Here is a 13,261-nt window from a genome sequence, read left to right as displayed (position 1 = left end):
GATGGTGATAAAAAGTGTGATGATATATGTTGTATTAGGCTAGGAAACCTTGACCGAATTTATCATTTAAATTCGGCGAAGAGCGAATTAATTGCTCGTATAGTGGTGAAAGAATACGGATCATTTTATGTAGAAAAGGTAAAAGGCGTACTTTTCATAACCCAAAATCCCCATCTCCTTATGGACCTCATTCAAACGGGAGAAAAGGAAGAAATCTGTCGTTTTATTATAGAAGACGAAGGTTTATCATCATCATCATCACCACCACCACCACCATCACCATGTAAAAACACCTACAAGCCAAATAGTTTGCAGGCAATGTGCGTCAATCAATTTGTGAATTCCTTTTTGGATATTAATAGAATGGGATATTGGACCGTGGCCTGCTTACGTAGAGCAATATACACCAACCCTAATATTCCTCATTTTTTTAAACGCCAAATAATCAACGAAGTTCAACGGAATCTAATGATTAGATCTTGGGAAAGAGCAGTAGCAGATGAAACAACTACTGAATTTCCGGTAGAAATTAATGAGGGAAACCAAAGGTATGATATTTATGGTAGTATAATATATGGTTGGTAGTATAACACTGTAATTCAATCAAAACAATTTTTCAAAGAAAAACACCTGGCCTATTTGACAAATCTGGCCTTACAATACACAACTTCCATATATGAATTTAATCAGTTCCTAGAGACATGTTGTAGCAGTGCAGCCAAAGGAGAAGAAGAAGAAGAAGAAGAAGAAGAAGAAACACAATTAGATAATCCCAATTATTGTCGCTAATCAGAAATTAAATTTTGGTCAGAAGTATATAAGTAATAAAAATTTCGAATTTCACTTAACTATTCCATTCATTTACCAAAAACGAATACATAATGACGTCATCAGTAAATGAAATGATCAACTTTATTTTGTTCTTTAGAAAAAAGTATGTTAATACAAAACTTAGAAAGATTTTAGTAACCTTTTATTCAAATGATGAACTCATAGCAACCAAAAAAATAGTGGCATCATGTAATAATGGTGATAAGTGGCCATATGGATTAGACGAATTTAATTATCCAGATAGGATGGATTACATGGATCAATACACAATGAACCACGAATTTGTTACAGATATTTTATAGGTCTTAATTACCTGGAAACCAAAGGTAGATTACCGAAACCTTCAATAGATTTTGCTAAATATCCCAAATTTGAATTAACCACCCTTATAACTGGTATTGAGTTGCTAACTAAATTATCGAGGCTTCAAGATAGTGTGGATCATTTACAAAATGTTGCCTTGCGACTAACGGAAGAAGTACGTAAAACTCTGAAATACAGAAAATGATAACTGAACTGGTTAAATCTATCATCGGCCAGAGTTCAGTCAGTCACTTAAGTTCCCTATCTAATGTAAAGAATGATATGTGAATTAATTGATTGGGCATTATTATATTATTAAGATTCATCAATGGTTTTTATTTATACTTTTAGCATTTGCTTCCAACTTTAGATTTATTTATTAAAATAATAATAAACATATATATTTTATAACATAATCAATTCAGTAAAATAAAAGTCCAATAGTTGGTTCTTCTGCCACTGCTCTTTCCCATGATCTAATCGTTAGATTCCGTTGAACTTCGTTGATTAATTGGCGTTTTAAAAAAGAATGAATATTACGAATGGTGTTGATTGCTGTACGTAAGCAGGCCACGGTCCAATTATTAATATCCAAAAAGGAATTCACAAATTGATTGACGCACATTGCCTGCAAACTATTTGGAGGTGGTGGTGATGATGATGATGATAAACCTTCGTCTTCTTTAATAAAACGACAGATTTCTTCCTTTTCTCCCGTTTGAATGATGTCCATAAAGAGATGGGGATTTCGGGTTATGAAAAGTACGTGGTATACCATTTCTACATAAAATGATCTGTATTCTTTCACCACTATTCGAGCAATTAATTCGCTCTTCGCCGAATTTAAATGATAAATTCGGTCAAGATTTCGTAGCCTAATACAACATATATCATCACACTTTTCATTACCATCACTGAAAACCCGAAATGTATAATTTTTAGACCATTTATCACAATATTTGGGTAAAAAAAAAAAAGAATTACATTGACGTTCATAGTTGGGGTCCCTATAAATTATATCTTCACGAGGGTCGTTACAACCAAATTTTTTATGTAAACAATAGGGTCTATGTTGTTTCATCCTGTCATCAATGCAGGTAAGCCATTTTGTATTTTTCAACCATGCTTCGTAAGCTCTCAAATCTCGGGTTAATTCCCAACGTATATTTTTAAACATCATGTGCCTGAAATAATAATGCCGATTCAAATATTGTTTGAGGGACATAAGCCTTTTGACCGCAGCCTGATCAACTTTGCTACATGGCGATGGAATCGATATTCCATCTGCTATCATCATCTCTCTCAGAGCTTCTCGTTCCTGATTGGAAGCTTGTATCATCATCAGAAATATGGAAGGATCTTTGGCGTAGGACCTATATCCCGTGATAGGCCATAAGTCATAATGACAGGGGTCCTGGAAATTCTGTCCACAGAACATGATGCTTCTTTGGTCAATGTTAGAGAAGAGTTCCACAAACATATAAGAACAATATCTTTCATGCTCCTTAACTACGACTTGCAGTATAAATTGTAATTGGGATGCCGCAGGATATCTTTTTCGAGTAGATCCCATCCATATTTTTATAGCATAAACATTTACAATTACAATATTGTGTCTAAGAAATGGCTTTAATTTAATTATACATGGTTCTAAAGTAATATTTAAAAGATAAGAATTATCTTTGTCTAAATATTTTTCTATTGGGGAACTTGATGTAATCGAAGATGAAAAAGATTTAGAGGGAAACATTGATAAAATGTTTTTTTAAAAGCTTTGTGCAGCTGAATATTCCGAATGTTAGTAGGAGTGTGGCTACTAAATTTCTATTTCTATATATATAACTTTAGAACTGTTAAATAAAATTAATATACACGTATTAATAATATAAATTAGTCAATAATAGCATGAATCATGTAAAAAAAAAAAAAGGTAAATTTGGCTAAATATCCCCAATATAAGTTAACTACCCATATAACTGTTATTAAGGTGCTAACTAAAGATAGTGTGGATCATTTACAAAATGTTACCTTGCGATTAACGGAAGAAGTAGGTAACTCTGAAGTGCAGAAAATGATAACTGAACTGGTTAAATCTACCATCGGCCAGAGTCCAGTCAGTCACTTAAGTTCCCTTTCTAATGTAAAGAAATATGTGAATTAATTAGTTGAGCATTATTACATTACTAAGATTCATCAATGGTTTTTATTTATACTTTTAGCATTTGCTCCCAACTTCAAGATTTATTTATTATAAGAATAATAAACAAATATTTTATAACATAATCAATTCAGTATAATAACTTAAAATACTACACAGTGCTTTGTGTCTCTTACACAATCCCAATAAATATGTCACTACTGTTTTGGACATGTGAACGAGTTTCATTAAATGGCAGTGGTCGTCACCGTCACTAAACCATACAAAATATATGAATAGTGATCGTTATCCAATTTGCCAATGTTTCTCATCTCGGGGTCTGTGGTGTGTTTGAAATAAAAGTTCAGTAGTTGTTTCATCTGCTACTGCTCTTTCCCATGATCTAATCATTAGATTCCATTGAACTTCATTGATTAATTGGCGTTTTAAAAAATGAGGAATATTAGGGTTGGTGTTGATTGTTCTACGTAAGCAGGCCAGGGTCCAATATCCCATTCTATTAATATCCAAAAAGGAATTCACAAATTGATTGACGCACATTGCCTGCAAACTATTTGGCTTGTAGGTGTTTTTACATGGAGGTGGTGGTGATGATGATGATGATGATAAACCTTCGTCTTCTATAATAAAACGACAGATTTCTTCCTTTTCTCCCGTTTGAATGAGGTCCATAAAGAGATGGGGATTTCGGGATATGAAAAGTACGCGGTTTACCCTTTCTACATAAAAGGATCCATAGTCTTTCGCCACTATTCGAGCAATTAATTCTCTCTTCGCAGAATTTAAATGATAAATTCTTTCAAGCTTTCCTATGTTAATACAACATATATCATCACACTTTTTATCACCATCAATGAAAACCTGAAATGTATAATTTTTAGGCCATTTATTACAATATTCGGGTACCCCCAAATGATATCTAATTTTATAGTTGGGGTCCCTATAAATTATATCTTCACGAGGGTCGTTACAACCAAATTTTTTATGTAAACAATAGGGTCTATGTTGTTTCATCCTGTCATCAATGCAGGTAAGCCATTTTGTATTTTTCAACCATGCTTCGTAAGCTCTCAAATCTCGGGTTAATTCCCAACGTATATTTTTAAACATCATGTGCCTGAAATAATAATGCCGATTCAAATATTGTTTGAGGGACATAAGCCTTTTGATCGCAGCCTGATCAACTTTGCTACATGGCGATGGAATCGATATTCCATCTGCTATCATCATCTCTCTCAGAGCTTCTCGTTCCTGATTGGAAGCTTGTATCATCATCAGAAATGTGGAAGGATCTTTGGCGTAGGACCTATATCCCGTGATAGGCCATAAGTCATAATGACAGGGGTCCTGGAAATTCTGTCCACAGAACATGATGCTTCTTTGGTCAATGTTAGAGAAGAGTTCCACAAACATATAAGAACAATATCTTTCATGCTCCTTAACTACGACTTGCAGTATAAATTGTAATTGGGATGCCGCAGGATATCTTTTTCGAGTAGATCCCATCCATATTTTTATAGCATAAACATTTACAATTACAATATTGTGTCTAAGAAATGACTTTAATTTAATTATACATGGTTCTAAAGTAATATTTAAAAGATAAGAATTATCTTTGTCTAAATATTTTTCTATTGGGGAACTTGATGTAATCGAAGATGAAAAAGATTTAGAGGGAAACATTGATAAAATGTTTTTTTAAAAGCTTTGTGCAGCTGAATATTCCGAATGTTAGTAGGAGTGTGGCTACTAAATTTCTATTTCTATATATATAACTTTAGAACTGTTAAATAAAATTAATATACACGTATTAATAATATAAATTAGTCAATAATAGCATGAATCATGTAAAAAAAAAAAAATAGGTAAATTTGGCTAAATATCCCCAATATAAGTTAACTACCCATATAACTGTTATTAAGGTGCTAACTAAAGATAGTGTGGATCATTTACAAAATGTTACCTTGCGATTAACGGAAGAAGTAGGTAACTCTGAAGTGCAGAAAATGATAACTGAACTGGTTAAATCTACCATCGGCCAGAGTCCAGTCAGTCACTTAAGTTCCCTTTCTAATGTAAAGAAATATGTGAATTAATTGGTTGAGCATTATTACATTACTAAGATTCATCAATGGTTTTTATTTATACTTTTAGCATTTGCTCCCAACTTCAAGATTTATTTATTATAAGAATAATAAACAAATATTTTATAACATAATCAATTCAGTATAATAACTTAAAATACTACACAGTGCTTTGTGTCTCTTACACAATCCCAATAAATATGTCACTACTGTTTTGGACATGTGAACGAGTTTCATTAAATGGCAGTGGTCGTCACCGTCACTAAACCATACAAAATATATGAATAGTGATCGTTATCCAATTTGCCAATGTTTCTCATCTCGGGGTCTGTGGTGTGTTTGAAATAAAAGTTCAGTAGTTGTTTCATCTGCTACTGCTCTTTCCCATGATCTAATCATTAGATTCCATTGAACTTCATTGATTACTCAAATCTCTGAATATGTTAGATATTAAGTCACTGCACATTCTCTCTTGTGTATTATACATATATAAAACGCTGAACTGTAATGCCAATCCTGACCTCAAAAGCTTCATTGAAGGTTGTAACAGTACCCATGAGCACCACACCAGGAATAAATACAGTTTTGATATTCCTAGAGTACGACTTAATCAAACTAGAAATGCTCTACAAATCAAGGTACCCAGAATGTGGAATGACCTTCCCAACCATGTTAAAGACTGTACCTCTCTCAACCAGTTTAAGATAAAAACTAAACACTACCTAATAAATTCCCTGTAACCCACCTCACTCCTTTATTGTCAACCCATGTCTGTTATTTTATTTTATTATTATTATTTTTTTTTAATCAACACTGTTTGTCAACCTATTGTATTTGTGCTGCTTTTTCAGTCATGTTCCCCCTTTTTTTATCTTTATTTGTATTTGTTTTCAACACTTTTTATTCTTTATGCTCAATTAGTATTAAGTTCTAGATATTAATGTTTTTCTTGCCCGAAACGCATTGCGTAATAGTGGCTTTAGGCATTGTATGTACTAGCTCTATCTATATATCAATCCATTAATGTAACATCACTTGTATGTATGTACCTTACCTGAATAAACATATTTATTTATTTATTTTATTTTATTTTTATTAATTGGCGTTTTAAAAAATGAGGAATATTAGGGTTGGTGTTGATTGTTCTACGTAAGCAGGCCACGGTCCAATATCCCATTCTATTAATATCCAAAAAGGAATTCACAAATTGATTGACGCACATTGCCTGCAAACTATTTGGCTTGTAGGTGTTTTTACATGGAGGTGGTGGTGATGTTGATGATGATGATAAACCTTCGTCTTCTATAATAAAACGACAGATTTCTTCCTTTTCTCCCGTTTGAATGAGGTCCATAAAGAGATGGGGATTTCGGGATATGAAAAGTACGCGGTTTACCCTTTCTACATAAAAGGATCCATAGTCTTTCGCCACTATTCGAGCAATTAATTCTCTCTTCGCAGAATTTAAATGATAAATTCTGTCAAGCTTTCCTATGTTAATACAACATATGTCATCACACTTTTTATCACCATCAATGAAAACCTGAAATGTATAATTTTTAGGCCATTTATTACAATATTAGGGTACCCCCAAATGATATCTAATTTTATAGTTGGGGTCCCTCTAAATTATATCTTCACGAGGGTCGTTACAACCAAATTTTTTATGTAAACAATAGGGTCTATGTTGTTTCATCCTGTCATCAATGCAGGTAAGCCATTTTGTATTTTTCAACCATGCTTCGTAAGCTCTCAAATCTTGGGTTAATTCCCAACGTATATTTTTAAACATCATGTGACTGAAATAATAATGCCGATTCAAATATTGTTTGAGGGACATAAGCCTTTTGACCGCAGCCTGATCAACTTTGCTACATGGCGATGGAATCGATATTCCATCTGCTATCATCATCTCTCTCAGAGCTTCTCGTTCCTGATTGGAAGCTTGTATCATCATCAGAAATATGGAAGGATCTTTGGCGTAGGACCTATATCCCGTGATAGGCCATAAGTCATAATGACAGGGGTCCTGGAAATTCTGTCCACAGAACATGATGCTTCTTTGGTCAATATTAGAGAAGAGTTCCACAAACATATAAGAACAATATCTTTCATGCTCCTTAACTACGACTCGCAGTATAAATTGTAATTGGGATGCCGCAGGATATCTTTTTCGAGTAGATCCCATCCATATTTTTATAGCATAAACATTTACAATTACAATATTGTGTCTAAGAAATGGCTTTAATTTAATTATACATGGTTCTAAAGTAATATTTAAAAGAAAAGAATTATCTTTGTCTAAATATTTTTCTATTGGGGAACTTGATGTAATCGAAGATGAAAAAGATTTAAAGGGAAACATTGATAAAATGTTTTTTTAAAAGCTTTGCGCAGCTGAATATTCCGAATGTTAGTAGGAGTGTGGCTACTAAATTTCTATTTCTATATATATAACTTTAGAACTGTTAAATAAAATTAATATACACGTATTAATAATATAAATTAGTCAATAATAGCATGAATCATGTAAAAAAAAAAAAATAGGTAAATTTGGCTGAATATCCCCAATATAAGTTAACTACCCATATAACTGTTATTAAGGTGCTAACTAAAGATAGTGTGGATCATTTACAAAATGTTACCTTGCGATTAACGGAAGAAGTAGGTAACTCTGAAGTGCAGAAAATGATAACTGAACTGGTTAAATCTACCATCGGCCAGAGTCCAGTCAGTCACTTAAGTTCCCTTTCTAATGTAAAGAAATATGTGAATTAATTGGTTGAGCATTATTACATTACTAAGATTCATCAATGGTTTTTATTTATACTTTTAGCATTTGCTCCCAACTTCAAGATTTATTTATTATAAGAATAATAAACAAATATTTTATAACATAATCAATTCAGTATAATAACTTAAAATACCACACAGTGCTTTGTGTCTCTTACACAATCCCAATAAATATGTCACTACTGTTTTGGACATGTGAACGAGTTTCATTAAATGGCAGTGGTCGTCACCGTCACTAAACCATACAAAATATATGAATAGTGATCGTTATCCAATTTGCCAATGTTTCTCATCTCGGGGTCTGTGGTGTGTTTGAAATAAAAGTTCAGTAGTTGTTTCATCTGCTACTGCTCTTTCCCATGATCTAATCATTAGATTCCATTGAACTTCATTGATTAATTGGCGTTTTAAAAAATGAGGAATATTAGGGTTGGTGTTGATTGTTCTACGTAAGCATGCCACGGTCCAATATCCCATTCTATTAATATCCAAAAAGGAATTCACAAATTGATTGACGCACATTGCCTGCAAACTATTTGGCTTGTAGGTGTTTTTACATGGAGGTGGTGGTGATGATGATGATGATGATAAACCTTCGTCTTCTATAATAAAACGACAGATTTCTTCCTTTTCTCCCGTTTGAATGAGGTCCATAAAGAGATGGGGATTTCGGGATATGAAAAGTACGCGGTTTACCCTTTCTACACAAAAGGATCCATAGTCTTTCGCCACTATTCGAGCAATTAATTCTCTCTTCGCAGAATTTAAATGATAAATTCTGTCAAGCTTTCCTATGTTAATACAACATATATCATCACACTTTTTATCACCATCAATGAAAACCTGAAATGTATAATTTTTAGGCCATTTATTACAATATTCGGGTACCCCCAAATGATATCTAATTTTATAGTTGGGGTCCCTATAAATTATATCTTCACGAGGGTCGTTACAACCAAATTTTTTATGTAAACAATAGGGTCTATGTTGTTTCATCCTGTCATCAATGCAGGTAAGCCATTTTGTATTTTTCAACCATGCTTCGTAAGCTCTCAAATCTTGGGTTAATTCCCAATGTATATTTTTAAACATCATGTGCCTGAAATAATAATGCCGATTCAAATATTGTTTGAGGGACATAAGCCTTTTGACCGCAGCCTGATCAACTTTGCTACATGGCGATGGAATCGATATTCCATCTGCTATCATCATCTCTCTCAGAGCTTCTCGTTCCTGATTGGAAGCTTGTATCATCATCAGAAATATGGAAGGATCTTTGGCGTAGGACCTATATCCCGTGATAGGCCATAAGTCATAATGACAGGGGTCCTGGAAATTCTGTCCACAGAACATGATGCTTCTTTGGTCAATATTAGAGAAGAGTTCCACAAACATATAAGAACAATATCTTTCATGCTCCTTAACTACGACTCGCAGTATAAATTGTAATTGGGATGCCGCAGGATATCTTTTTCGAGTAGATCCCATCCATATTTTTATAGCATAAACATTTACAATTACAATATTGTGTCTAAGAAATGGCTTTAATTTAATTATACATGGTTCTAAAGTAATATTTTAAAGAAAAGAATTATCTTTGTCTAAATATTTTTCTATTGGGTAACTTGATGTAATCGAAGATGAAAAAGATTTAAAGGGAAACATTGATAAAATGTTTTTTTAAAAGCTTTGTGCAGCTGAATATTCCGAATGTTAGTAGGAGTGTGGCTACTAAATTTCTATTTCTATATATATAACTTTAGAACTGTTAAATAAAATTAATATACACGTATTAATAATATAAATTAGTCAATAATAGCATGAATCATGTAAAAAAAAAATAGGTAAATTTGGCTAAATATCGCCAATATAAATTAACTACCCATATAACTGTTATTAAGGTGCTAACTAAAGATAGTGTGGATCATTTACAAAATGTTACCTTGCGATTAACGGAAGAAGTAGGTAACTCTGAAGTGCAGAAAATGATAACTGAACTGGTTAAATCTACCATCGGCCAGAGTCCAGTCAGTCACTTAAGTTCCCTTTCTAATGTAAAGAAATATGTGAATTAATTGGTTGAGCATTATTACATTACTAAGATTCATCAATGGTTTTTATTTATACTTTTAGCATTTGCTCCCAACTTCAAGATTTATTTATTATAAGAATAATAAACAAATATTTTATAACATAATCAATTCAGTATAATAACTTAAAATACTACACAGTGCTTTGTGTCTCTTACACAATCCCAATAAATATGTCACTACTGTTTTGGACATGTGAACGAGTTTCATTAAATGGCAGTGGTCGTCACCGTCACTAAACCATACAAAATATATGAATAGTGATCGTTATCCAATTTGCCAATGTTTCTCATCTCGGGGTCTGTGGTGTGTTTGAAATAAAAGTTCAGTAGTTGTTTCATCTGCTACTGCTCTTTCCCATGATCTAATCATTAGATTCCATTGAACTTCATTGATTAATTGGCGTTTTAAAAAATGAGGAATATTAGGGTTGGTGTTGATTGTTCTACGTAAGCAGGCCACGGTCCAATATCCCATTCTATTAACATCCAAAAAGGAATTCACAAATTGATTGACGCACATTGCCTGCAAACTATTTGGCTTGTAGGTGTTTTTACATGGAGGGGGTGGTGATGATGATGATGATGATAAACCTTCGTCTTCTATAATAAAACGACAGATTTCTTCCTTTTCTCCCGTTTGAATGAGGTCCATAAAGAGATGGGGATTTCGGGTTATGAAAAGTACGCGGTTTACCCTTTCTACATAAAAGGATCCATAGTCTTTCGCCACTATTCGAGCAATTAATTCTCTCTTCGCATAATTTAAATGATAAATTCTGTCAAGCTTTCCTATGTTAATACAACATTTATCATCACACTTTTTATCACCATCAATGAAAACCTGAAATGTATAATTTTTAGGCCATTTATTACAATATTCGGGTACCCCCAAATGATATCTAATTTTATAGTTGGGGTCCCTATAAATTATATCTTCACGAGGGTCGTTACAACCAAATTTTTTATGTAAACAATAGGGTCTATGTTGTTTCATCCTGTCATCAATGCAGGTAAGCCATTTTGTATTTTTCAACCATGCTTCGTAAGCTCTCAAATCTTGGGTTAATTCCCAATGTATATTTTTAAACATCATGTGCCTGAAATAATAATGCCGATTCAAATATTGTTTGAGGGACATAAGCCTTTTGACCGCAGCCTGATCAACTTTGCTACATGGCGATGGAATCGATATTCCATCTGCTATCATCATCTCTCTCAGAGCTTCTCGTTCCTGATTGGAAGCTTGTATCATCATCAGAAATATGGAAGGATCTTTGGCGTAGGACCTATATCCCGCGATAGGCCATAAGTCATAATGACAGGGGTCCTGGAAATTCTGTCCACAGAACATGATGCTTCTTTGGTCAATATTAGAGAAGAGTTCCACAAACATATAAGAACAATATCTTTCATGCTCCTTAACTACGACTCGCAGTATAAATTGTAATTGGGATACCGCAGGATATCTTTTTCGAGTAGATCCCATCCATATTTTTATAGCATAAACATTTACAATTACAATATTGTGTCTAAGAAATGGCTTTAATTTAATTATACATGGTTCTAAAGTAATATTTAAAAGAAAAGAATTATCTTTGTCTAAATATTTTTCTATTGGGGAACTTGATGTAATTGAAGATGAAAAAGATTTAAAGGGAAACATTGATAAAATGTTTTTTTAAAAGCTTTGTGCAGCTGAATATTCCGAATGTTAGTAGGAGTTTGGCTACTAAATTTCTATTTCTATATATATAACTTTAGAACTGTTAAATAAAATTAATATACACGTATTAATAATATAAATTAGTCAATAATAGCATGAATCATGTAAAAAAAAAATAGGTAAATTTGGCTAAATATCCCCAATATAAATTAACTACCCATATAACTGTTATTAAGGTGCTAACTAAAGATAGTGTGGATCATTTACAAAATGTTACCTTGCGATTAACGGAAGAAGTAGGTAACTCTGAAGTGCAGAAAATGATAACTGAACTGGTTAAATCTACCATCGGCCAGAGTCCAGTCAGTCACTTAAGTTCCCTTTCTAATGTAAAGAAATATGTGAATTAATTGGTTGAGCATTATTACATTACTAAGATTCATCAATGGTTTTTATTTATACTTTTAGCATTTGCTCCCAACTTCAAGATTTATTTATTATAAGAATAATAAACAAATATTTTATAACATAATCAATTCAGTATAATAACTTAAAATACTACACAGTGCTTTGTGTCTCTTACACAATCCCAATAAATATGTCACTACTGTTTTGGACATGTGAACGAGTTTCATTAAATGGCAGTGGTCGTCACCGTCACTAAACCATACAAAATATATGAATAGTGATCGTTATCCAATTTGCCAATGTTTCTCATCTCGGGGTCTGTGGTGTGTTTGAAATAAAAGTTCAGTAGTTGTTTCATCTGCTACTGCTCTTTCCCATGATCTAATCATTAGATTCCATTGAACTTCATTGATTAATTGGCGTTTTAAAAAATGAGGAATATTAGGGTTGGTGTTGATTGTTCTACGTAAGCAGGCCACGGTCCAATATCCCATTCTATTAATATCCAAAAAGGAATTCACAAATTGATTGACGCACATTGCCTGCAAACTATTTGGCTTGTAGGTGTTTTTACATGGAGGGGGTGGTGATGATGATGATGATGATAAACCTTCGTCTTCTATAATAAAACGACAGATTTCTTCCTTTTCTCCCGTTTGAATGAGGTCCATAAAGAGATGGGGATTTCGGGTTATGAAAAGTATGCGGTTTACCCTTTCTACATAAAAGGATCCATAGTCTTTCGCCACTATTCGAGCAATTAATTCTCTCTTCGCATAATTTAAATGATAAATTCTGTCAAGCTTTCCTATGTTAATACAACATATATCATCACACTTTTTATCACCATCAATGAAAACCTGAAATGTATAATTTTTAGGCCATTTATTACAATATTCGGGTACCCCCAAATGATATCTAATTTTATA

General features: G+C 33.0%; 1 protein-coding gene across 1 annotated transcript in view; it reads left to right on the top strand.

Annotated features, from left to right (window-relative positions):
• The first annotated feature begins 881 nt into the window (after nt 1–881).
• LOC138362881 (selection and upkeep of intraepithelial T-cells protein 5-like) overlaps nt 882–13,261 on the top strand; it is a 99,035-nt gene continuing 86,655 nt past the window's right edge. The window contains exons 1-7 of the mRNA XM_069321456.1: nt 882–934; nt 1,123–1,309; nt 3,122–3,247; nt 5,215–5,340; nt 7,981–8,106; nt 10,071–10,196; nt 12,161–12,286. Of these exons, the coding sequence (XP_069177557.1) occupies nt 882–934; nt 1,123–1,309; nt 3,122–3,247; nt 5,215–5,340; nt 7,981–8,106; nt 10,071–10,196; nt 12,161–12,286 (870 nt within the window). The remainder of the gene's footprint in view (nt 935–1,122; nt 1,310–3,121; nt 3,248–5,214; nt 5,341–7,980; nt 8,107–10,070; nt 10,197–12,160; nt 12,287–13,261) is intronic.

Source organism: Procambarus clarkii, chromosome 9, assembly GCF_040958095.1.
Source record: "Procambarus clarkii isolate CNS0578487 chromosome 9, FALCON_Pclarkii_2.0, whole genome shotgun sequence".
NCBI classification, from domain to species: domain Eukaryota; kingdom Metazoa; phylum Arthropoda; class Malacostraca; order Decapoda; family Cambaridae; genus Procambarus; species Procambarus clarkii.
Note: the sequence above shows the minus strand (reverse complement) of the source record. Positions and strands in the feature narration are given on the sequence as shown.